Source organism: Diabrotica virgifera, chromosome 1, assembly GCF_917563875.1.
Source record: "Diabrotica virgifera virgifera chromosome 1, PGI_DIABVI_V3a".
Taxonomy (NCBI): Eukaryota; Metazoa; Arthropoda; class Insecta; order Coleoptera; family Chrysomelidae; genus Diabrotica; species Diabrotica virgifera.
In genome coordinates, this window is record NC_065443.1 from 201,494,396 (window position 1) to 201,516,722 (window position 22,327).

A 22,327-nucleotide genomic window follows, 5' to 3' on the forward strand; every position below is an offset into this window, starting at 1 on the left:
TCACTACTTGAATAACATTTTTATTGCTACATTTTATTTAAAACAGAACAAAGTACAAATCTAATAAAATATTTTGAAATAATTATGGCATTTAATGTAATAGGCATAAAGATAAAGACAAGAAGAAGAAGAAGTATTTTGATAACGATTTCCGAAGTGGAAATCGAAACGTCAAATAAACTTAATCATAAAATAAAATTGTGACTTATTCCCAACTAAAATAGTAAATTGCATAGAGACCACAAGAAAATAGCTTCAATTATTATTTTTTATGTTATTTAATTACAAAAAAAAATATATTTAGGATTTTTAGTAAAAATGCTTGTTTTAAAGATATGTTGCTTATCTTTGTTTATATTACTTCTTATGATAAACTATAGTGAAATTTCATGTTACTTCCTGTCTTAAGCAAAATTCTATGAAGTATACAGAGCTATAATAAAACTCTAATAATTCAATAAATCATAAGAATTTTAATCCTTTAGGCTTAGGAGATAAGCGGGAAAACCCATCGTTATACCTGCCATGTAATAAACTAATATTTGTCTGCAGAAAGCCCAAAATTAAAATATTGTTGTTAAATAGTACCGGCACATTTGTCTAAATTTAAATACGCACCAATCACATCTGCAGATGTTCAAAGAACTTTTTCTACGTATAAATAATATATTATGTATAAATAATAAATTTTTGCCTGATTCATTCTACGCCCTGTGCTCTCTACGACAATAAGATGAATACTGTCGTAAAGTGTGAAAGTCCGATGAGCACGACAAACGGTCGTACGACTGTTTGTCGTGACGACCAAAGTCGTAAAGTATGAAATAGGCCTTAGACTTACTCCTGATTTGATACAACCCATTTATCAATACAACGTACAACGTGGCAACGAACACAATTTAAGGTAATCTTCTTCTTCTTCTTTATAGCATGATCGATCATGCTAATAGGCTACTGCCTGTTCATTGCCATCAAGTCTTCCCCGGACGATGAGGTCCAGTATTCTCGCCATCGTTTTGGTGGTCTACCCTGTGGTCTTTTACCTACTGGGTTACTCGTTTTTGCGCTTTTAACGAGTCTGATGTCCTCCATTCTCTTTATATGTTTGTTCCAATATATTCGTCTCTGTCTGACCCACCTTCCTATGTCCTGTATTCCACAGTTTTGTCTGATGTCTTCACTTCTTATTCTGCCACATAGAGTTTTGCCTTGTATACTTTTTAGTGTTCTCATTTCAATTGTTCTCATCATTTGTAACGTTCTATTTGTGTCTGGTCTTGTTTCTGCCGCATAAGTTATAATAGGTTTTATTGTTATCTGTTATACGAGTCTAAAGCACGTTTAGGCCCTTTTGGTTACTTTTATAACGTATATAGGAAAGTATAATGTCAGTAATATAATAAAATTAATAAACAAGGATTCATAAATGCAACACCAAAAGAGCATGATAGTCAAATCTATAAAGCAAATCTCTTAAATATAGCAAAAAAATCATAATTTTCAAAGTACATACATAAATTGGTGATTTCAGAATGTTAGAACGTAACAAAGGCAAAAATGATTAAGTTTGGTGTACTTAGTAAAATCATTTTTCAACCTCATTAGTGCTTTTTTATCTTGTGGTGGATATTAACACCTACTAGGAGCAATACATCTGGAACCCTGCAATTTGGTTAAAAATTTCAATTCGAGGTAGTTTCAGCTTTTAATTTATAGATAACAGCTTTAGTTATAGTAGTTATAGCTTAATTCGTCATTGTGTATTATTCATTGTGTATTGTGTATTTCACTACAATATGCAACAACTTTTCTGTCTATTTTGAAAAAAGTAGCTTCATCGCATATCGATAGATGAAACTATAATAAGGTATAATAAACCTGGAATGCGTAAAAAGATTTAGAGATGTACAAAATGATTTTTTGAAGGACACTACCCTACCCAAATACAGATCTTAATAAGATCTTTTGAACACCTTACTGGTCACTGGTTACTTTGAAGGGTACATTAAGAACATTTTAGCTCTTGTTATGTAATTTTCCTTAGCAGAGAATAAAATAATAAAAATGACTTACAGTGAATTATGCTTGCTTCACCATACGCTTTGATTGTAGTCCATACGGGTTCATTTACTGACAAATAATTGAATGAACTGCTTCCCAGGACTGTTTCTGGAGTAAAGTTACCATAGGAAACCATTGAAATAAGGGACACTACAAAGAAGATCTAACTCCACCTCTTTTACGTCTGGAGGACGAACCAAATTATTGGGACGCTAGAGAACCAAAAATCTCTAATCGAGGAGACTTCCCGACACTCAACTGGACAGTGAAGTCGCTATGCTCTCGCTGCGGTGCTACGGTTCAAACGCTCTCTCCCCGCACCTATCGCCTGATTGACATTGAACGATTACCTAAGATTGATCAAAATTATATTTAGCACGTAACATGATTTAGATTCTCGATCTACCTAACGAGGTTTCTGGTTGTTAATTCTGATATAATTTTAAAATCATGTAAGAGGAAGAGGGGATTTCTGGGATAAAAAAAATAGCAATTGGTTTCGCTTACCGACATTTCCCAATGTAAATAAACAATGGGATTATGGTTATTCCGTTTCTAAGATCTAAACGGAATTCTAAATGTAAAATAAAAACCCTGTGAGATTTTTATGATATACCAAGTGGACAAAAATATGCTACAGCCTCATTACGGTAAACATGGATCAAAGCAACATGTCCACGACAAGTCCGTCCGATTTAGATACAAAATTAGGTCCACAGCTACTAGAAGTGGATACTTAGTCACATTTGAATCATATGACCTATATTACCGGTATATTGCAGTTATGCAGCTATAGAAGCTAACTCCGCTATATTGCAATATCAAAACGAGTATGGCTTAGGCAATGCAGATATTTTAGACATGGAATAAATAAAAGCCCAAACGCTTTTATTTAGGCCCATATAACTTTTACTTCGATGACTTTAGTCAGTAACTGGACATTCAGAAACCCATACCGAATTCTTTACTATGTGTCGCAAAAACAGACGAAACATCAGAAGAAGAAGAAAATACTTTCAAAAATCCGGAAACTAATTTATCCATCTATGATCACTTTCTGCTGTAACTTGTAAGATGTCTTGGGTTTGTTTTTGTATCAATAAAAGCATTAAACTTCCCGAAACTCTTGAGAATTTTATGGTAATCTTTTATTATTTAGTTGATGGGAAAGTGAGAGAGATTGTATGACTTCTTTGTCGTCCCTTTTGTTTGATTAAATAATCAATCAACGAAATATCAAAATTTCCCTCTTCCATTATATCCCCTCATTCCTTTATTCGTTTCTTAAAGTTTTCCCGGGGTTAATTTGGTAATTTACTGCGCGAATGCACCACATTTCGAACTTTGAAATTCATTATTCATTTTATGGAGCAGCTTTCATTTGCATAAATGCGTTTCTTGCCCTCGTATACTTTCCATGTTAATCATGCCATCCATAAATTTGTTTCATCGCCCTTGTTCCCACTTTTTACAACCGCCTTTTGAAATACTACAACAAATTAAGTCGAAATTCCAGCTGGCAAAGACAGCGAATGTTTTCGGCTAGGAAATTACAGAAATATAAATTTGAGGCTGATATCGCCCCCGCTGATACATATTTTAGACTGGCAAAGTTATTTGGCTGTGTCAGAACACAGTGTTTATGAACACAAAAAACAAATTTGATAACATCGATGGAATTATGTAAATCTACTGGGTAATAAAACAAATTAATTTTTTGTTTATAAGGCAATGCGTCGGCTATATCCTAAAAAAATGACAAAACAACAATTATTGATGTAATTGCAAACACAGAGGCAGGACAAAAATCATTTTTAATTATTCTTCAACTGGTAAACGTCTATTTAAATAGATGTTATATGGTAGATTGTGGATGTTTGATAAATCACACATTGATAAATTCCAATAGAACAGTGGACAGATCCTTAAACAAAATGGTCTAAGCTAAGTGGGAGAAAAAATAACTCATTATTTCAAATACATTACTCAAATCAGAAGAGGTGCTTTCACTTATAATCATAATAAACAAAAAAATAAATATCTTCCTTATGACTCATCTTTCAAAGACTTAAAGCTTTTTTGGTGTTTTCTATCATCATCAATGTCTCGCATTCATAGTCTGCATACTATTTGTCTGATAATAGGTTTGTAGACCCTGATTTTCGATCTCCAGTGTGTTTTTAGAAACCAATGTAATATAGACCAAGAGGCAACGCTGAAAAATCTATTTGAATTTACTAAAGCTAGATTTTTCATAGTTGATTACTGTGAGTGTGTAGAGAAACATACTGCGGTCGGTCAAGCGAAACGTAGAACAGGGGTTACTGAGAGGGTATCAAAGTTGCTTTCCTACGAAGGTAATTATTTCCATTTACTAAGGCTGAAAATTAGTACACACATTCTAAATTAAATATAAATAAAAGTTATTATAGTCGGTCAGCTGTATGACGGGACAGAGCTGGTCGGTCGGCCTCAATAGTTGATTGAGGAAATAAAGCATTTTGGCTCGCAATTTTTTCGTCCAGTATAGATTTACTTGAAATTTTCACAGAAGGTAGGGAATAGTCCAAAGATCATTTTCTATATCATGACGCTATCATACGCTAAAACCTTGGGGGTGATTGCCACCCCATCTCGGGAATGGGAATTTTTTATTGCATTTTAACCATGTAATTCGATGAAAAAAGTGATTCTAAGAAAAAAATGTTTTTTACATTTTCTTCGTAAAACTAATATTTTTCGAGTTATTCGCGCTTGAAAATACGAATTTTTCGACGAAAAATCGACTTTTTTAGAGGGTTCTTTAAGAATATCTCGAAAAATATGCATTTAATAAAAAAAAAACAGTGGATATCAAAATTGTATCTTTTAGTAACACAAACCTTTTCCAATAATATCTTTAAGACCAATACAAACCGAGATACGGCATGTTAAAGGTTAGCTTTTTTCGTCAAATGCATAATTTGGAAATATTTAAAGCCACATAATGGGAAAAATTTGCATTTTTCGAGGAAAACTTAAATAATATTTTTTCAAGTACACAATTAGACCTTTCAAAAAAAAAATAATAAAAAGTTTCTAGCATGAAAATTAAGCGACTTACAAAAAAATGTCGGTACCTGCTTTCTCGAGGTATTCTCAAAAAACCCTCTAAAAAAGTCGATTTTTTCGTCGAAAAATTGTTATTTTCAAGCGCGAATATCTCAAAAAATTTTAGTTTTACGAAGAAAATGTAAAAAACATTTTTTTCTTAAAATCACTTTTTCCATCGAATTACATAATTAAAATGTAATAAAAAATTTCCACCCCCGAGATGGGGTAGCAACCACCCCCAAGGTTTTAGCGTATGATAGCGGCATGATATAGAAAATGATCCTTGGACTATTTCCTACCTTTTGTGAAAATTTCAAGTAAATCCATGCTGGACGAAAAAATTGCGAGCCAAAATGCTTCATTTCCTCAATCGACTATTGGGGCCGACCGACCGGCTCTGTCCCGTCATAGAGCTGACCGACTATAATAACTTTTATTTATAGTTAATTTAGAATGTGTGTACTGATTTTCAGCCTTAGTAAATGGAAATAATTACCTTCTTAGGAAAGCAACTTTGATACCCTCTCAGTAACCCCTGTCATACGTTTCGCTTGACCGACCGCAGTATGTTTCTCTACACACTCACAGTAGTCAAATGTGAAAAATCTAGCTTTAGTAAATTCAAATAGATTTTTCAGCGCTGCCTCTCCGTCTAATAGTAGGGAGGAAAGTATGCTAAATGTGCAGTCACTCGAGCGTTATGGGGACCTATTGGGTTGTGAAGAGTACGTCCTATAACCAAAAAAAGTTAAGTAAAGTTTTCCATTTTAGTGGGGACTTTCCATTTTTTCATTTAGTTTCCATTTCCAACAATCGCTTTTCCCGATTACAGCGCCATCTATCCAAAATTCGAAAAAATGTCTCGAATAAAAGTTAATTATTTTTACGTAGGGAATCCAAATCAACAATAAAAAATTGGGTCTCTTATTTAAGATTTTAAAGTAACCCCCAACCATATGTCCGTGAGCGGTCGTGTTTGGTGTTATTAGATATTTTCAAAAATATTGAATACCGTGTATTTTTCAGTTTTTCGTTTTTATGTTCATTTCGTGAAATATCGCGGGGTTCGTATTTAAAATTGTAATTTTATCCCCCACCCCTTTCCGTGTGGAGTCATGTTTGATATCATTCGATAGATTTTTGGAAAATATTGAGCACGTATTTTTTAGAAATATTCGCTTTTTTCTTGTGAAACTTACTGTGCGACTCACCTATTTCCTTGCTCCCCGTTCAAATCGTCAGATTTTAGAAATATACACTGTTTGGCATGTACTTGACTTACCTTATCTTAATCTAACGATTTTGAGTTTTTCTAAGGATATATTTTTTTTTCGGACCCCCTTAACGAACTCCCCTGTATTAAGAGCCAATATATGGTAGAGGTACATTTAAAGGATACAAGGTTTCTTCCGATATGCTAATCTGACGCGCTCGAGTATATGCGGCAATCTGTATTCATTTATTTATTAGAAGATTGGCTATTTCAATATTCAACAGTATTTTCACATATTCGAGAGTCACGTTAAATAGTGCCGTTGCCAGCCAATCTCCTTAATTTGAACCTTTCACTATTAAAAGTGAACAGTGCCCTTTTAGTAGTACACACCACTATGTGAACATACATTGTTTTCCCGAAATAAATCTAAAATTCTAAAAGATTCTTTTGGTTACTGCGCCAATTGCAGGATGAAATATATGGAAGGATAGATGTAGGAAATTTAAGTAAAATCAATCTTAGTCGATTTAAAAACACATTTTGGTAACTACTGCCTGTTCAGTGGTATATTATCTAGCTTAAAGTGCAGAAACATGAGTGTGATGTAGACACTTTTTGCGTATTTAATCACACTGAGTAAAACGGTAACATTGTGATTATAAGTACGTAATCTAACCGTTAGAAGCAATACGATTAAAAATGCAAACAAAATACAATATTATTATTATCCCAGTTTTTATAGCGTTCTCCGCCTTCCGTTTCTTAGTTTCCAGCTTCGTCGGTCATTCCATTCGCCAGGGTGAAGGTTCCTTCTTCTTCTTAAGATGCCGAGACCGCTTGCCGATCGTTAGCTCTCATGTTGCCTAGTATATTAACAATCACTGCTTTATTTACAGCCGCACGAAATATTTCAGTTTTCCCAAACCATTGGGGTAGGTTTTTAAGCCAAGAAGTTGTACGGCGGCCCACTGTAACGACCCCGTTGTGTCGTAACATGACAATTGCTATTTTATCTAAATGCATGCCTAATGACGGTCTCATGTTCGCTTTTAAAGTTTAATTTATCTTGATATTTCGACATCTGTTGATAGGAACTTATGGTCTAGCGGTTTAGAAAGAGGAAGATATTAAATGTATCAAATAAATTGTACTTACGTTGTAAGGTGTGAATATTTGTTGTTTATTTTGAGTTGGTTATGTATGGAAGTAGTGTCGGTACTGTCGATAGATTTGGGGTCCTGTGTGGATAGTGAGATGTATTTCTGTTGAACAATATTGAAAGCCTCGGATGTTTTAGTAGGAGAAATGGCTTCTCATTATTTTCCGAATACTCAGTAGATTCCTATTTATCGGATGACTGGTGTACACTGCACTTACGATAATTACACTCGGGATAATTGTTAAAATCATTGCAGCAATTAGGATTAAATAACAAATTAACAAAATATTAAAATGTTTACAATTGAAAAACATCTGACATTCGTATTCGTAGATGTATGCCTTGAAGTTCGTCCTCTTCTCTTTTCTAAACTGGTAGTGTCGGTTGTCGTTGATATTTCGTTTTTGGGTAAAAATATGACGTCATTGGGTGGATATTTTGGTAATGTGTTATTCTTCTCGGCTATAAAAGGGTTGCGGGTGATGGAAGGCCGTACGGGGTGTACATAGGCGGAAAGGCCATCATCCTGCAATATATAATCGGGTTCGACAAGGTTGTTGGTGTTAAAGTACCTGGGGTACTCTAAGAGTCCTGTCAAGGAGTGACAGAAAAGGAAGTGTGTCTCTCGAACGGAGTCTCGCTTTTGGGGAGGAAGGCGGAAGCGGCTTTAAATCCATCTTATATAGGTCACCCGAGGTAAGATGTCTCACGGTTGGTTCTGCTAGGTTTTTTTCGGGTTTTAAGGACATCCCATTGGGGATAATATGTGAGAATACCATCTTAAGGTTCAGAAGAAATTGGGGATTTGGATGATCATATAATCTTCTGGAACCGCACATTATATGTGGATAAACGTGGTGATCAATTTTTTTGAAAGCTGGATTTCGGCATGTCTGTCGTTTTTGATGGAGACAGAAGTTTTATAGGGAGACCCTTGGTGAACAAGGGAGCTTGTACCAGACGATAGTAGTTCTTGTACCGGGTGCTAACTGTAGCAGGATTTGGATGATGGTAGAGGTCTCAGTACTTGCCGGACGGTTGTCTATTTCCTGTTTCGGATGGGAGGCACCAAAGAAGGCTTTGTGATGGTGTGACTTCAGCGGGACGATGAGTATCATCATTTTGTGGTTTTAATTATATTTTTTTATTATTAACTTATTGCCTTCTTTTATATTAATTTTTTTTCTAGTCATAGTCATGACAGTGTAAAGGTACAGGAATGCCTTAAAAAAATTCGTTTCTTTCGCGTCGCTCGCCTTGGTACCAACGCTAACGACCCCGGGGTTGATTCATTATTAGTTTATTTTTTATATATTAACATTTAATTTCTTACCTATCATATTTTAACATTCAGGGGGGGAGATAGTGAATTGACAATTTTTGGGGAGAGAGACGGATTAGTGGATTTTACTAGAGCCAAGTGGCCTAAATATTGTAACGGGGGGAATACTTGTGGATTTTACTAGTTTATAAGGAAACGTAGAGCCAAATGGCTTAACTATTGTAACGGGGGGGGGGGGTAAATTATCGGATTTTACATATTGATGTCTGTCAGAATAAACACCTGTCAATTTATTTTTTTTTTGTGTGACAAACAATAAATGTTGTAAGTTCGAGGTTTGTCTTGTTATTCGTTCTCTTGCTGGGTTAGGGAATTGGGAATCGTGATTGGCCTGAGGAGCAAACCAGCTGGCGCCCTGTAAGATCAGATATATTGTTGTGGAATTCCGGGAATACTGAGTTTGACCCACGACCGTCTCCACTTGAGCGAAGCCGAAGGCCGTAAAGGTTGAAGACCCGGGACAACCGAAGAACGACGACTACTTTGTAGCAGGTAGGGTATCTAGTGTCTGCGAGTTGTCGCGTTATACCACACTTCTTTTTCCCATTATTTTACATTGCATGACAAGGTGAAGTATGTCATATTTTTCTGGGTGACGCATTATATGACCAAAGTATTCCAATGTACGCCTTTTAATCGTGTTCACAACTTCACAATTTTATTCAAACGTTGCAAAACCCTTTCGTTTGTGACTCTTTCTACCCAAGTGATCTTCAGAATACGGCGGTAGACCCACATCTCAAATGCTTCTAGGTTTTTTAAAAGCGATTCTGTCAGGATCTATGGTTCAACCCCGTAAAGTAGTACTGGGAATATATAACATCGAACCATTCTTATGCGATTCTTATGTGAAGGTTCCTTCAAATACATACAAACATGACATGTTTCACTACAGTGTGGCTTCATCAGATGTTAAGTATAACTACCTTAAAACTGAATATCAAGAGTTTTGCACACTTTTATGATTGGAGCGGTAACTAAAACCAATAAGGCTACGGCTCCACGGGCGGGAAATTGACGCTAGCAGTAGCAGTAAAATGAACTTAAGGTTCCGCGGAACGGAATAGGGATAGCCGAACTGTACCGACTACAGGACTTGTGCGTAGTCGGTTCAGTTCGGCTATTCCCATTCCGTTCCGCGGAACCTTAAGTTCATTTTACTGCTACTGCTAGCGTCAATTTCCCGCCCGTGGAGCCGTAGCCTAAGAAAAGACAAAAAGTAGACATGCTGATTAGGAATGTTTATTTTTTCGTATTTAAATTTCTTCAAAAGTTTCTGTATTTAACTTCACATTCACAATTTCCTTTTTTGTTTGTTGAACAAACATTGATTTCTAAAATCTCTTTATTCAATAAAAACTTTTAAAACAGCCTGAACTTTAGATCTGATTGTTTATACACCTTATCCCACTTCTGGTTTCAAATGCCAAAAAGGACGACCGTGGAAAGAGAACGAGACTTCGCCGCCGTCATCCGGAATTAATAGCATAACTCGACTTTCATTCCGGCCGTAAATTTTCGAGTATAAAAATCTCCTCGGGACATAAAAGCTCCGGCGGAGCATAAATATTTGATGTAACAGCACAAAGTTGAAGGAAAGTGCATTCGTGTGATACATGCACGAATGCCTCGCGACGTTCTGTCTTCTTCTCGTCCGTGGTGCCGCTCGGCGTTGCCAAAAGTTCCGCTAAAGTCATTCGAATCAATTTAGGTATCCCGAGGGTCTTTTAAATTTGTTCGTGCGGTTGCCTTTTGTAAAGCTACTGAATGTATCTTTATATAAATATAAATATGTATCCTTTAATATATATATATATATATACATACATATATTATATTTAGTGTGGTTGACACAATGATGGAAGAATATGTTTCGACTGTTTCCCTAGATTAGGAGATTTTTGCAGGCGTTTTAACAGAGATTTTAAACGTTTTAAACATTTGAATATGGTACTAGAACGTACTTTTAAGAATTTGGATTGGTTAACAAAGGGGAAAAATAAATAAACAATATCTAAACAACTTACGTTTCGCCGATGATGTAGTCATAATAGCTGAGGATCTAAGAATGGGAAGAGAGATGAAACCGGAAGTCGTTGATAAATGTAGGTTTAAATATAAATATTTCGAATACAAAAATAATTAAAACTTTGGTACCCAACCAGATCAGTAGTTGTGGGCGAGAACTAGAATTCATAGATAAATATAAAGACCTAGGACATGAAGTTATGATTGGCAGGGATAATCACACCCATGAACTGAAGAGAAGAATCGGTCTTGGTTGGGCAGTATATGAAACACTGAGAGAAACTTTTAAAAATGAGCTGCCCACATGCCTGAAGAGAAAAGTATTTGATCGATGCGTCCTCCCAGTGTTGACAAATGGAGCAGAAACACTTGCCTTAACACAAGCCTCCTGCGAAACAAAACAAAAAACGAAGAGATAAGGACTGAAGTCATCGAAAGGATAATAATCAGACTAAAATGATGGAGATAGGCGGGACACATAGGTAGAGTGACAGATGGGCGATGGACAAAGGGAAGACAAGAGCAGCGTCGGTCGACGACCTACACGATTGACTGACGATTTAGGCCCGGCGCAAATTGAACGTAAGCGAGACACAACCTGCACCGGCTAACTGCGTAGACAGTTCTGCGCATCCTACTATCAGTTCATGCTTTCGGAGGTCTCGCTTGGGAACGTTTGTCATCGGCGTACAGTTTTCTTGGGCCGTGGGATGCGTGACTCACCGCCAGATGTTTATTTTTGAGAGATTATTTTAAATATGTAGGTATTATGTGCAGAAATAAAATACTCAGTGTAAGATATCTTTTTATGCATCCGCTTATGATCAAATTCGATGTTTTCGAAAGTCATACCGCTACAACGACTAGGGATGTGTAAGATATTTTTAAAACGTTACTAGTTACAAGTACGGAAATACCGATTTTAAGTTGCCTACTCAATTCAGTACAAGGATCATATACATCAGTATTTTGTAATCAGTATTTGTACTCAGTACCACTGAGAACCGGTATCAAAAGTAACCGTTACATGTCCGCACTGATTTTGCCCGTCTCTATTCGCCACGTCGATAGCCAACGGTTGGGTTTGTTGTGTTCAATATGCGGCACTCTAGAAAAATAAATGCACGGGTCACCCGTCCCGCCGGAGCAGGTTGTGTCTGGCTTAGGTTCAATATGCGCAGGGGCCTTAAGAAGGCTACATAAAAACTGGATGATAGCAGCACAAGATAGACGGGGTTGGAAACACGAGGAAGATGCTTATGTTCAGCAATGGACTTTTGAGGCTGGATGATGATGATGATGAGACTCTTTACGTGAACGCTAGTACTGCTGGTAGTAGTACATATAAAGCGACAAACGACGCGCTACTGCATAGGGTCACCTCCGGAGGGACAAATACCGAATGTACACACTTGATACGTCAGATTAAAGTTAAAATTAAAACTGCCATAAATCTAGTTCTCGACCACCTAAAAACTTACACATAGGCTTGCTTAAACGCTTAAAATTTAGGTTTTGTTATCTATTTTAATAATTCGTTGAGTTCTAATATTTCAGAATAATCAAACAGATCAGACAAATCACAAGATGACAAAGAAATTTGACATTAGAAATTTGATTGGTGGCTGCAGAAATAGAATTACATTGCGCTTTTACAAAAGCATCCCATAACTGGGAAGCGTTTTAAAATTATGTATAGATTAGCCTTTTAAACAGGTTTGCACAAAAAAATTCGAAGATGTCTTGATATTGGATGTATTGGAAATATGTACATACTAGTTATTTCTGACGGGACGTTGGCACTAATTGAATAGGTGAGAATTTAAATATACCCCAAACTATAATGCAACAGATCAAATTACACGAAGAAAGTTGAAAGGAGACAGAAGATAATGTAGTAGATGAGAATGCGCTTTGGAATTCCAAAAACAAGAAATAAATATGTCAATAGATAACTAGTTTTCTATAATTATCTTCTAAAGAAATTAGTACACATGACAACGTCGCTCCATCCACTAGCAAGTTCTTAGTCTTATCACGACCCATATTTCACCTTCTCACCCGTATTACTAAATATACGACTACTTGACGTTCCCTGAATATACTACGAGAAGATTTAGCGCTCGGCTGAATGCAGGAAATTATGAGGTGTTGATAAATTACCGGCAGCACCGGAATTATTTGCTTTGCTTGGACAAGAATGAATTTTGATTATGCAAGTGCGCTCAGTCACCGGAATAGCTTCATCCAGAGTCGAACTTTCCTGGTTATTTCCTCTTCTACTTCTAAATAGCAGCTTTATATTATTATTGGTTTCTGCCAACTTCAATCTTAGTATATCGTTATGTCCAAACTACTCCAATAACTAACAATACAAAAACTAATAGAAACAAACAATGTTTAATATCATCTCTTCATTTGGGATATAAGATATAGCCATTTTATCTTAGAGTAATATATATCAGTGCTAGAGCCAGTCATTTACTTCTTATATAGAGGTGATATACTGCATCAGGTAGATATGACAAGTGTCACTTTAATCAATGATAGAGTTATACTACCATTCTTGAAAATAGCATACAGGTGCAAGAAAATGACTAACTGGCATTTGAATCAAAATGAAAATAGGGAAAAATAAAAATAAATGAAGCAGAAACCAACTAAGTTTCAAATAGGAACCCTGTGATGTTTTAGCGCCGATTTCAACACATTTACAATATTTTGGGATACCCTACACACCTACAAAATATTTTGGAGAAAGTGTAAATTTTATTACATTATATGTATTATTCAATTCATTAAATTTCACCATAAACAAATGATTCCCTTTATATCAATGTGCATCATGATACAAGGCTTTTAGGACTGTTTTCCGATTAAAACGCAAGATAGATATAATTGTTTCAATATAGTGGCACTATAATAAACATTACATAGATAATTAGTGTCGAAAAGAGAATCTTTGTGTGAACCCTTCCAAAACTAAATTCGCAGCCTACACTAATAAGAGGAAGATTACTGGACTGAGTGAGCTGAAATTATTTGGGGAGGATATAGAAAGAACCAATGCTGTCAAGTATCTAGGGGTAACCTTAGATTTCAAACTCAATTGGAGCACTCATATTAACAATATAACCAACAGGACTATGCGGCTCTTCTGGAACTGCAGACGAGTTTTAGGTAAAACCTGGGGGTTAAAACCAAAGGTAATCTGTTGGTTATACACATCAGTGATACGACCATAGATATAATATCAAGTAGATTAGGCCAGGTCCGAAAAATAGGGTAACGCGGAGCAGTTCGGGTCGGTGGTCTATATATTTCTCTCTACCGGCGCTTAGCTTTGTGTCTGTGTCGTTCCATTACTCCCACCTTTTGGTAGATACTCTCACACTCATACGACAGGCAAAGATAGCTAGACCACCGTACTTGATATTGGCGTTACACCCCGATGCATTGAGTGGCAAATCCCTAGCCTGGTCTATTGTTAGCAGCATGTCTCTGGATACGACCGATGACCGATAGTTACTTATGGTTCAGGACTTTATATGACCTCTCTCACCACCCTACAAAGACAAGCGCTTCTAAATATACCAGGAGCCTTGAATAGTACAGAAACGGCATCTTTAGAGGCTATCACAGGTCTTCCTCCGCTGAAATGAGCATCCTGGGATTTAAAGCAAATAATAGTTAAAGTGAAGTGCCAATTATGTAGTGAATAGCCACTCAAATACTACTGGGAATATACTTGAGGAATCCATCTTTAAGATTGACAAAATTTATACCTTCTACACTAAACATCAAAATTAACGCACCACCTTAAAAATGGGACATTTTGCTGTCTCGAATTTCCCAAGCCTGTTGCCCGATTTGAGTGTTTTTTTTAGTATGTTATAGCTTCATTCTTCAAGAATATCGATGTAATATTGTTGCTCAACAGGTAAGTGTCACTGTATACCGGGTGTAACGATGATAGTGTGTTTTTCCTCAAAGTTCGGAACACCCTGTGGAATATTCTAGCGTATATAAAATATTAAAAGTAAAATTCTGTTGTAGCCTTAGGCTATATTAACATTTTGCTTTTTGAATCGTTCGCTTATGTTAGGTAACGGCGAGTAATAAAAAAGTTAGGTACTTTAACAACTAGCCACGTTCTTCATCAATACAGGGTGTTTCTAAATAAGTGCGACAAACTTTAAGGGGTAATTCTGCATGAAAAGATAATGACCGTTTGATTTATAAAGACATGTTTACAAATGCTTCGTTTCCAAGATAAGGGATGTTGTAAAACCGGTTGAGGTATGCAATTGAAATTTGGAAGGTTTTAAGAGGTAGGTATTGTGCATTTTTTGACATACAATTAAGAATTTTATATTCACCATTGGCGTGTGTACAGGTAATATGACCCGTAAGCTTTTTAGAGTACCTCTAAGGCCTAAGGGTAAGTTTCATATGAGAGAGAAGTCACATATCACCTTCATTCGCTAGAAAACACAAAATTTTAGAAAATGTGACATACCTCCTTCTTCCACTTAGGTCTTTAATCATTTTTTAAAGATTCTTATTCTCGGGTATCAAATATCAATATCTAAGTTATTTTAGAAACGGTAGTTTCTTAAAGTGATCAGGAGTTTGTTTGTTTAAGCAGAAGAATAAAAAGTAACAAAACTTTACTTGCAGAGCTTTCTTTCTAAAATATACTGACTTATATGTATATCTTCAAAAACACAATTAGGGGAGTGCATATAGATGTTCACTTCGGAAAAAATCAAACAAGATAGAACTTTTTGTAATTTCATTAAGAAATGTTTAATAAACAACATATCAAAAAGTTCTACTCGAGAAGTGGGTGCTTCATTTCTTATTAAACAAATGAACTACGAAATTAGATGTTTTTTTAAATAACTCCGAAAATATAAATTTTAGAAAAAAACTGACTTGACCATTAAAAAATTCAGAAAATTTTACAAAAAAAAACTTATATAAAGAATTTTCTAAAATTAAATCTGTATCTTCTATAATTTTTTATTTATAACGCTAAAGTCACCCTTCTCACAAACATTGGCGCACTGTAAACTAGCGTACAGCGAAGTGAACGGTTGAGTTATTTTAATGTAATTCTTTAACTAACGGATCAAATGAAATTTTACAAATTGAACATGAAAGAAGAATAATTACGCTATCTTATGGTTATATATATGGGCATAAGTACGGTGGGGGCGGAAATTGATCCTTAAATGAATTTTGTTTAAAAATGATTTAGACATGTGTAACTAATACAATTTTTCTTATAAAACCCTCAATTTTGCACAACTTACCTTTCTAGCATCTTACTAAATGATCTTTCATTCAAAAAAATTCAAAAATTTAATTCAAATGATATGACGTCTCAAAAAATGTAATTTTTGAAATCTTCGTAGTTTTATAGAATTACCACTTTAAGACGGTATTACTCAAGTTTGAACAGATCTATTACAGTTTTATAAGTGCTTTTTTAAAGCTTAGGATGTAATCTTTAAAATGCACTGAATTATTTTACTTTAGAAATGAAATAGACTATCTCTTTTTGATAAAATTAAGAAAGATAACAAAAATGTAATAAAAAAACTGAAAATTACCAGCTAAAAAATGTTTATACAAAGCGATCAAAACTTTTTTCTGTAAAACTTACCTAAAATACATTTAATAATAAGCTTCAACAATAATAAATGTTCAGCAAAAAAAAATTTTTAGCTCTTATCAGTATGTCTGCGTAACTTGGAACCTATTGATAACTTTTTTATTATCAGTTTTACGAAAAAAAGTTATTCGTTATAAAATACTCTGCATCGTATATAATCTAAGATGCAATTATCAAATATCAAATTTAATGAATTTTATACGAGGTATGTCAAAAAATATGAATTTCACTCAAGAGTAAAGTACCGCTACATTTCACAATATCGAAAATTGTTATTAAGAAAAGTTGTTTGGAATTAAAAACTTTGTTTTAGTGTTCAATTACATCCTTCTAATTAAAATATTGTGAATAATACAGACACTAACTCTTAAGAAAAATTCATATTTTTTACATACCTCGTATAAAATTAAAAAGTTTGATATCTGATGGTTGTATCTTAGATTTTAGACCAGGGAGAGCATTTTATGAAGAATAACTTTTTTTCGTAAAAGTGATAATAAAATAGTTATCATAATTGTAATAAAATGATGATGAGTATCCGTAATTTGAGAAAAAAATGATTTTTTTTATTAGAATGATGTAATTGTATATTTAAACATAGTATTTAATTTCAAACAACTTTTCATAATAGCATTTTTTTATATTGTGGAATATAAAGGTACTTTACTCTTTAACAAAATTCATATTTTTGACAAAACTCTTATAAAATTGATAAAATTTAATATCTGATGGTTTAGTTTTAGATTTTTGACTATTCACAGCATTTTATGAAGAATAACTTTTTTTTGTAAAATTGATAATAAAAAAGTTTTCCATGTGGTTCCTAGCTACGCGGACATACTGTATAAGAGCTTCTGTATAAGAATTTTCAAACTACAATGCCATATTCGGATTCAGCATAATCAAAAACAAAATATGTAGAAACATATTTGATGAAGTAAAATAATGAATTTAACGATATTTTTAAAATTATTTATACAAAACAATTGTTATTGTTTAAACAATTAATAAACAATTAGCGGCCAAATCTGCGAGTAGAACTTTTTACTTTAACATGTATATAAACTAACAAAAAAAAGTTTTAGAAAAATATAAGCTTGTTTGAATTTTTCCGAAACAATGCATGTTTTCGTTCTAATTGCACTCCCCTAAATATCATACATCTGGTAGAACATATTTCAAATCCATATAGAAAAATGTCGAAAAAAACTTTTACAGCCAGCAGTTTGAAGATAGTGGATAAAGAACACAACAAAATGAAATTATGTATTCAATTGGTACTTACGTGTCTCTCTTCGGCGGAGTTGATACCTGCAGCGCGGAATATCCATGAAAACGACGCAAACAATGGTGAACACAACGAGGAAACAGCCAGGAACAGCGGGAACAGCATCAGCATCAGCATCACCAACGGCAGACACATGAAACAATCGAGACGAAAACAATTGAGATAAAATAAACAAAAACGTGAATGGAATTTTTACGCCGCTCTTGTGGCACACTGAGATAAGTAGTTTCGGTTTTGTAGCTTTATGAAATAGTTATTGGTGTAGTAAAGTGTTTATTGTTAAAGTATAAATTTTATTGTTGTAAATAAAAAATATAAGCACATGTTCAAGATTGTTTTAGTATTTCTGAGCTTATCGACAATGACACACACACACATACACATTTTTATATTATATATTTATTTATATAATATGTATATAAATGTTTATTCGGTCATTTTCGTTGGCAAAAAAGAGAAAAAAGAGAAGTTAGCTACTTCATTGGTTTAATGAAAATTAGTCGCTTTTTTAAAATTTCAAAAGATTGATCAGTTCACTTCACAAATAATAATGAGGATTATAAGTAAACACCTAATAATAGTGTTAAAACATACTTACAAAACAATTGACAGAAGGTCAACTTTAGATCAACCAAACCCCTGTAGAAAGTGTGAGGTACTACAACTACCTTGGCACCATAATACATGAAGAATGGACCAACAACCAAGAGACAAGAGCGCGCATCGGAAAAGCTAGATCAACCTACAACCGTATGAGGGCCTTTTTCAAGAGCCACAACCTTTCGCTTGGTATAAAAGTAAGAATGCTAAGATGCTACGTCTTCTACGTCCCTTTTTATGGTGTTAAATCATGGACCTTGAACGAAGATATGTGCCGAAAATTGGAAGCATTTGAGATGTGGCTATATCGGAGAAGTTTTAAAATCCCATGGACTGATCGGGTCACATATGAGGAAGACCTTATAGACCAGGGCGCATCTGTAAAATATTAGTACATTTGGATGTTGAGAGGTGACTCATATTTTTTTGCAGAAATTACTTGAAAATAGCTCATACATAGCTCATTGAAATAATACTTTTTTTTGGCAAAAACTTTCTTTGTTCATATATATTAACTTAGAGAATACAAGTTTATTATTTTTAAACATATGCAATTGTTTAAACAATATTTCACAAACAATAATCAAATTAGTTTGATTTTTGTGGAATTAAAATATTAAAATACAACAACATGTAGAGTATGTTAGAATATATTCAACTATAAATTATGGTATTCTTATTAGTGTTAAAATGGACATAGCAGTCAAAGTGGGCGGGCTAATTCCCCGAACCTTTTAGGTCGAAAACTCTTACATAGGATTGATTACATGAAAGTATCGTGTTACAAGACATATGGATGTGAAAGCGATTTTAGTAGTTTTGTTTTTGATATTTTTACAGTAGTCTCGAAGTATACGTTGTAGAAGACACATCTTAATTTCTTTGTATATTATTATAATACGGTTCGGTTAAAATAAATAGTTTGTTTAGTATTATTTGTACCTTTTATTATCTATTATTTCTAATAGGTTCTGGGCTCAGTTACGTTGTTAGCTCACCTGTATTAAGATAATAATTAAAAGTGTTCAGTCGCGAAATTTTCGTGTTAACCGAATACATAATGGCAGAGAGTGCGAAATATAACGTCGAAAAGTTGAACGGTAAGAACTATCAATCCTGGAGTTATTTAGTGAAAATGTTACTCATCAATGCTGATCTATGGGAAATAGTTTCGAGTGAGTTACCATTAGAAGCAGATCGAAGCAGTTCTTGGAAAAAACAAAATGATAAGGCTTTGTCAACTATAGCCTTACTTGTTGACGTTAATCAATTAGTGCATATCCGGAACAGGGAATTCGCGCGCGATGCATGGGTAGCGCTAAGGGAGTATCATCAGAAATCAAGTTTGTCTAGTATGGTGTTTTTGTTAAAGCAAATCTGTAGGCTATCGCTAGAGGAGAATGGTGATATGGAAGCACACATTAGTTTATTCCTAGAATCGTTGAATAAACTGGCCGCCTTAGGGGAAGAAATTAAGGACAGGTTCTCAGCAGGAATTTTGCTGGGAAGTCTTCCAGACTCATACAGTTTTTTGAAATTAATAGATGAGTACAGGAGACGTCAGGGAGCGTTGGGAAGAAATCAGAAGGAGTCGGTGATGAAGTCAGTATACGAGGGTAACAAAAATAATGGTACTGCAAGGGCAGAAGCAAGGCAGTGTTATTTTTGTAACCGGAAGGGCCATTTTAAACGAGATTGCTTTAAGTACAAAGCGTTTAAGAAGGAAAAGGCCAATAAAGTCACTGAAGGTACTGATGATGCATGTTTTATGGTCAATTATAGCTCAAGGGACGGAAAAAGGGATTCTGCTTCGTGGTATGTGGACTCAGGAGCTTCGAGCCACATGGTTAATTACAAAGGATTCTATACCCAATTTGACGGTAGCAGAAAGGGCGTTGTAAGTTTGGCGGAGAAAGGGCAATACTCCGAGGTTCAGGGTATAGGGACAGGACTTATTGAGTGCGTGACTGGATCGGAAGTGGAAAATTTAAAAATCGACAAAGTGTTGTATGTGCCGGGATTAGACTCAAATCTGCTTTCGGTGAAAAAGCTAACAAGTGCGGGACATAATGTGCAATTCGATAAAAACGAGTGTAACATCGTTTTACACGGAAAAGTCGTCGCGAGTGCGGTGCCTTCACCGGACTTATACAAACTTTCAACTGTGGACCATGGATTGAGTGCTTTGGAGCACTCCAGCAACTGTCAACATATATGGCATAGACGGTTTGGACACAGGGACATGGATGCAGTCAAACACTTAATGGAAAAGAAAATGGCAGTCGGGATTGATATGACAGACTGTAGGATTAGGGAAACTTGTGAATGCTGTATGAAAGGTAAAATTTTACGTAAGAGTTTTCCAAAATTTTCTCATAGCAATACATTTAATATTCTTGACTTATTACATTCGGATATTTGCGGGCCCATGAAGACTGTTACTCCAGGGGGTAAACGTTATATTTTGACTTTAATTGATGATTTTTCTAGATATACAACTATATATTTATTAAATCATAAAAATGAAGCGGTAAAATGGATAAAAGAGTTTATAGAATTTGCGAGTAATCAGTTAGGTAGGGTTCCAAAAGTAATTAGGTCGGATAGGGGTGGCGAGTACGTAAATAATAATTTAATGGAATTTTTAAAGGGTAAAGGTATAAAAATTCAATATACAGCGGGGTACTCTCCAGAACAAAACGGGGTTGCAGAGAGAAAGAATCGATCTCTAGTTGAAATGGCTAGGTGCATGTTAATCGATGCGGGTTTAGCAAAGAAATTTTGGGGGGAAGCGATAGTGACAGCCAATTATTTGCAAAATCGATTACCTACTAAGTCGAAAGAAAAAACGCCCTATGAATTGTGGCATAAAGTAACACCGAATGTGTCGAATTTGCAAATATTTGGGTCTACGGTTTATAGCCACATTCCCAAAGAAAAAATGAAGGATAAATTTGATCCAAAAGATGAGTCACTGATATTTGTAGGTTACTCTGATGAATCAAAAGCGTATAGATTGTTAAATGTAGATACAGAACGTATTACAATTAGCCGTAGTGTGGTGTTTTCCAAGAGAAATATATGCGTCGAGAAAAAGGAGGCAAAAAGTGAGGAAATATCCATTGGGTCCATGATGGAACGGGAAAAAATAGAGCCAAACGACGTAGAAGACAGAGAGGTTGCAAATTTTGAAAACACGGAGGAAATAGAAAATTCTACGGACACATCTAACACGTATGAGAGCTTAAGTTGGGAAGAATCCCATGACGATGACGGTGATTCTAACTATCAATTAGATACAGATCTCGATATAGAGAATTCAGGTGATCGTAGATCTAACAGAATAAATAAAGGTATTCCACCTGAGCGCTACATAGCAAAGTTAACAGAACTCGAAGAAGTAGAACCTAGAAACTTTAAAGAAGCGCTTAAAAGAAGTGATAGTGAAAAATGGAAGCAAGCTATGGAAGAGGAAATCACGTCATTAAGGAAAAATAAAACTTGGGATTTAATACAAGCACCAAAGGGAAAGAATATAGTCAGTCTCATGTAAATGGGTATTCAAGTTAAAAACAGGCGAAGATCAAAGCTCGAAGAAGTACAAAGCACGGCTGGTAGCAAGGGGTTTTAGCCAAAAATTCGGCGTAGACTACGATGAAGTGTTCGCTCCGGTTGCGCGGCAAGCTACTCTTCGAATTTTATTGACAGAGGCATGGAGAAAAAAATCTCATAGTAAGGCATATAGATGCAAAAACAGCCTTTCTAAATGGAGAACTGTCAGAGGAAATTTTTATGAAACAGCCTGAGGGATTTGAAGAAAAGGATACAAGTTGTGTTTGCAAATTAAATAAAAGTTTATA

General features: G+C 34.9%; 1 protein-coding gene across 2 annotated transcripts in view; it reads right to left on the bottom strand.

Annotated features, from left to right (window-relative positions):
* The window catches only part of LOC114325807 (transducin-like enhancer protein 4), a 1,285,138-nt gene that overhangs the window by 293,473 nt on the left and 969,338 nt on the right, over nt 1-22,327 (bottom strand). For both annotated transcript variants that reach the window (XM_050641900.1, XM_050641898.1), the window contains one exon: nt 17,865-17,890. In XM_050641900.1, coding sequence (XP_050497857.1) covers nt 17,865-17,890 — 26 coding nt within the window. The remainder of the gene's footprint in view (nt 1-17,864; nt 17,891-22,327) is intronic.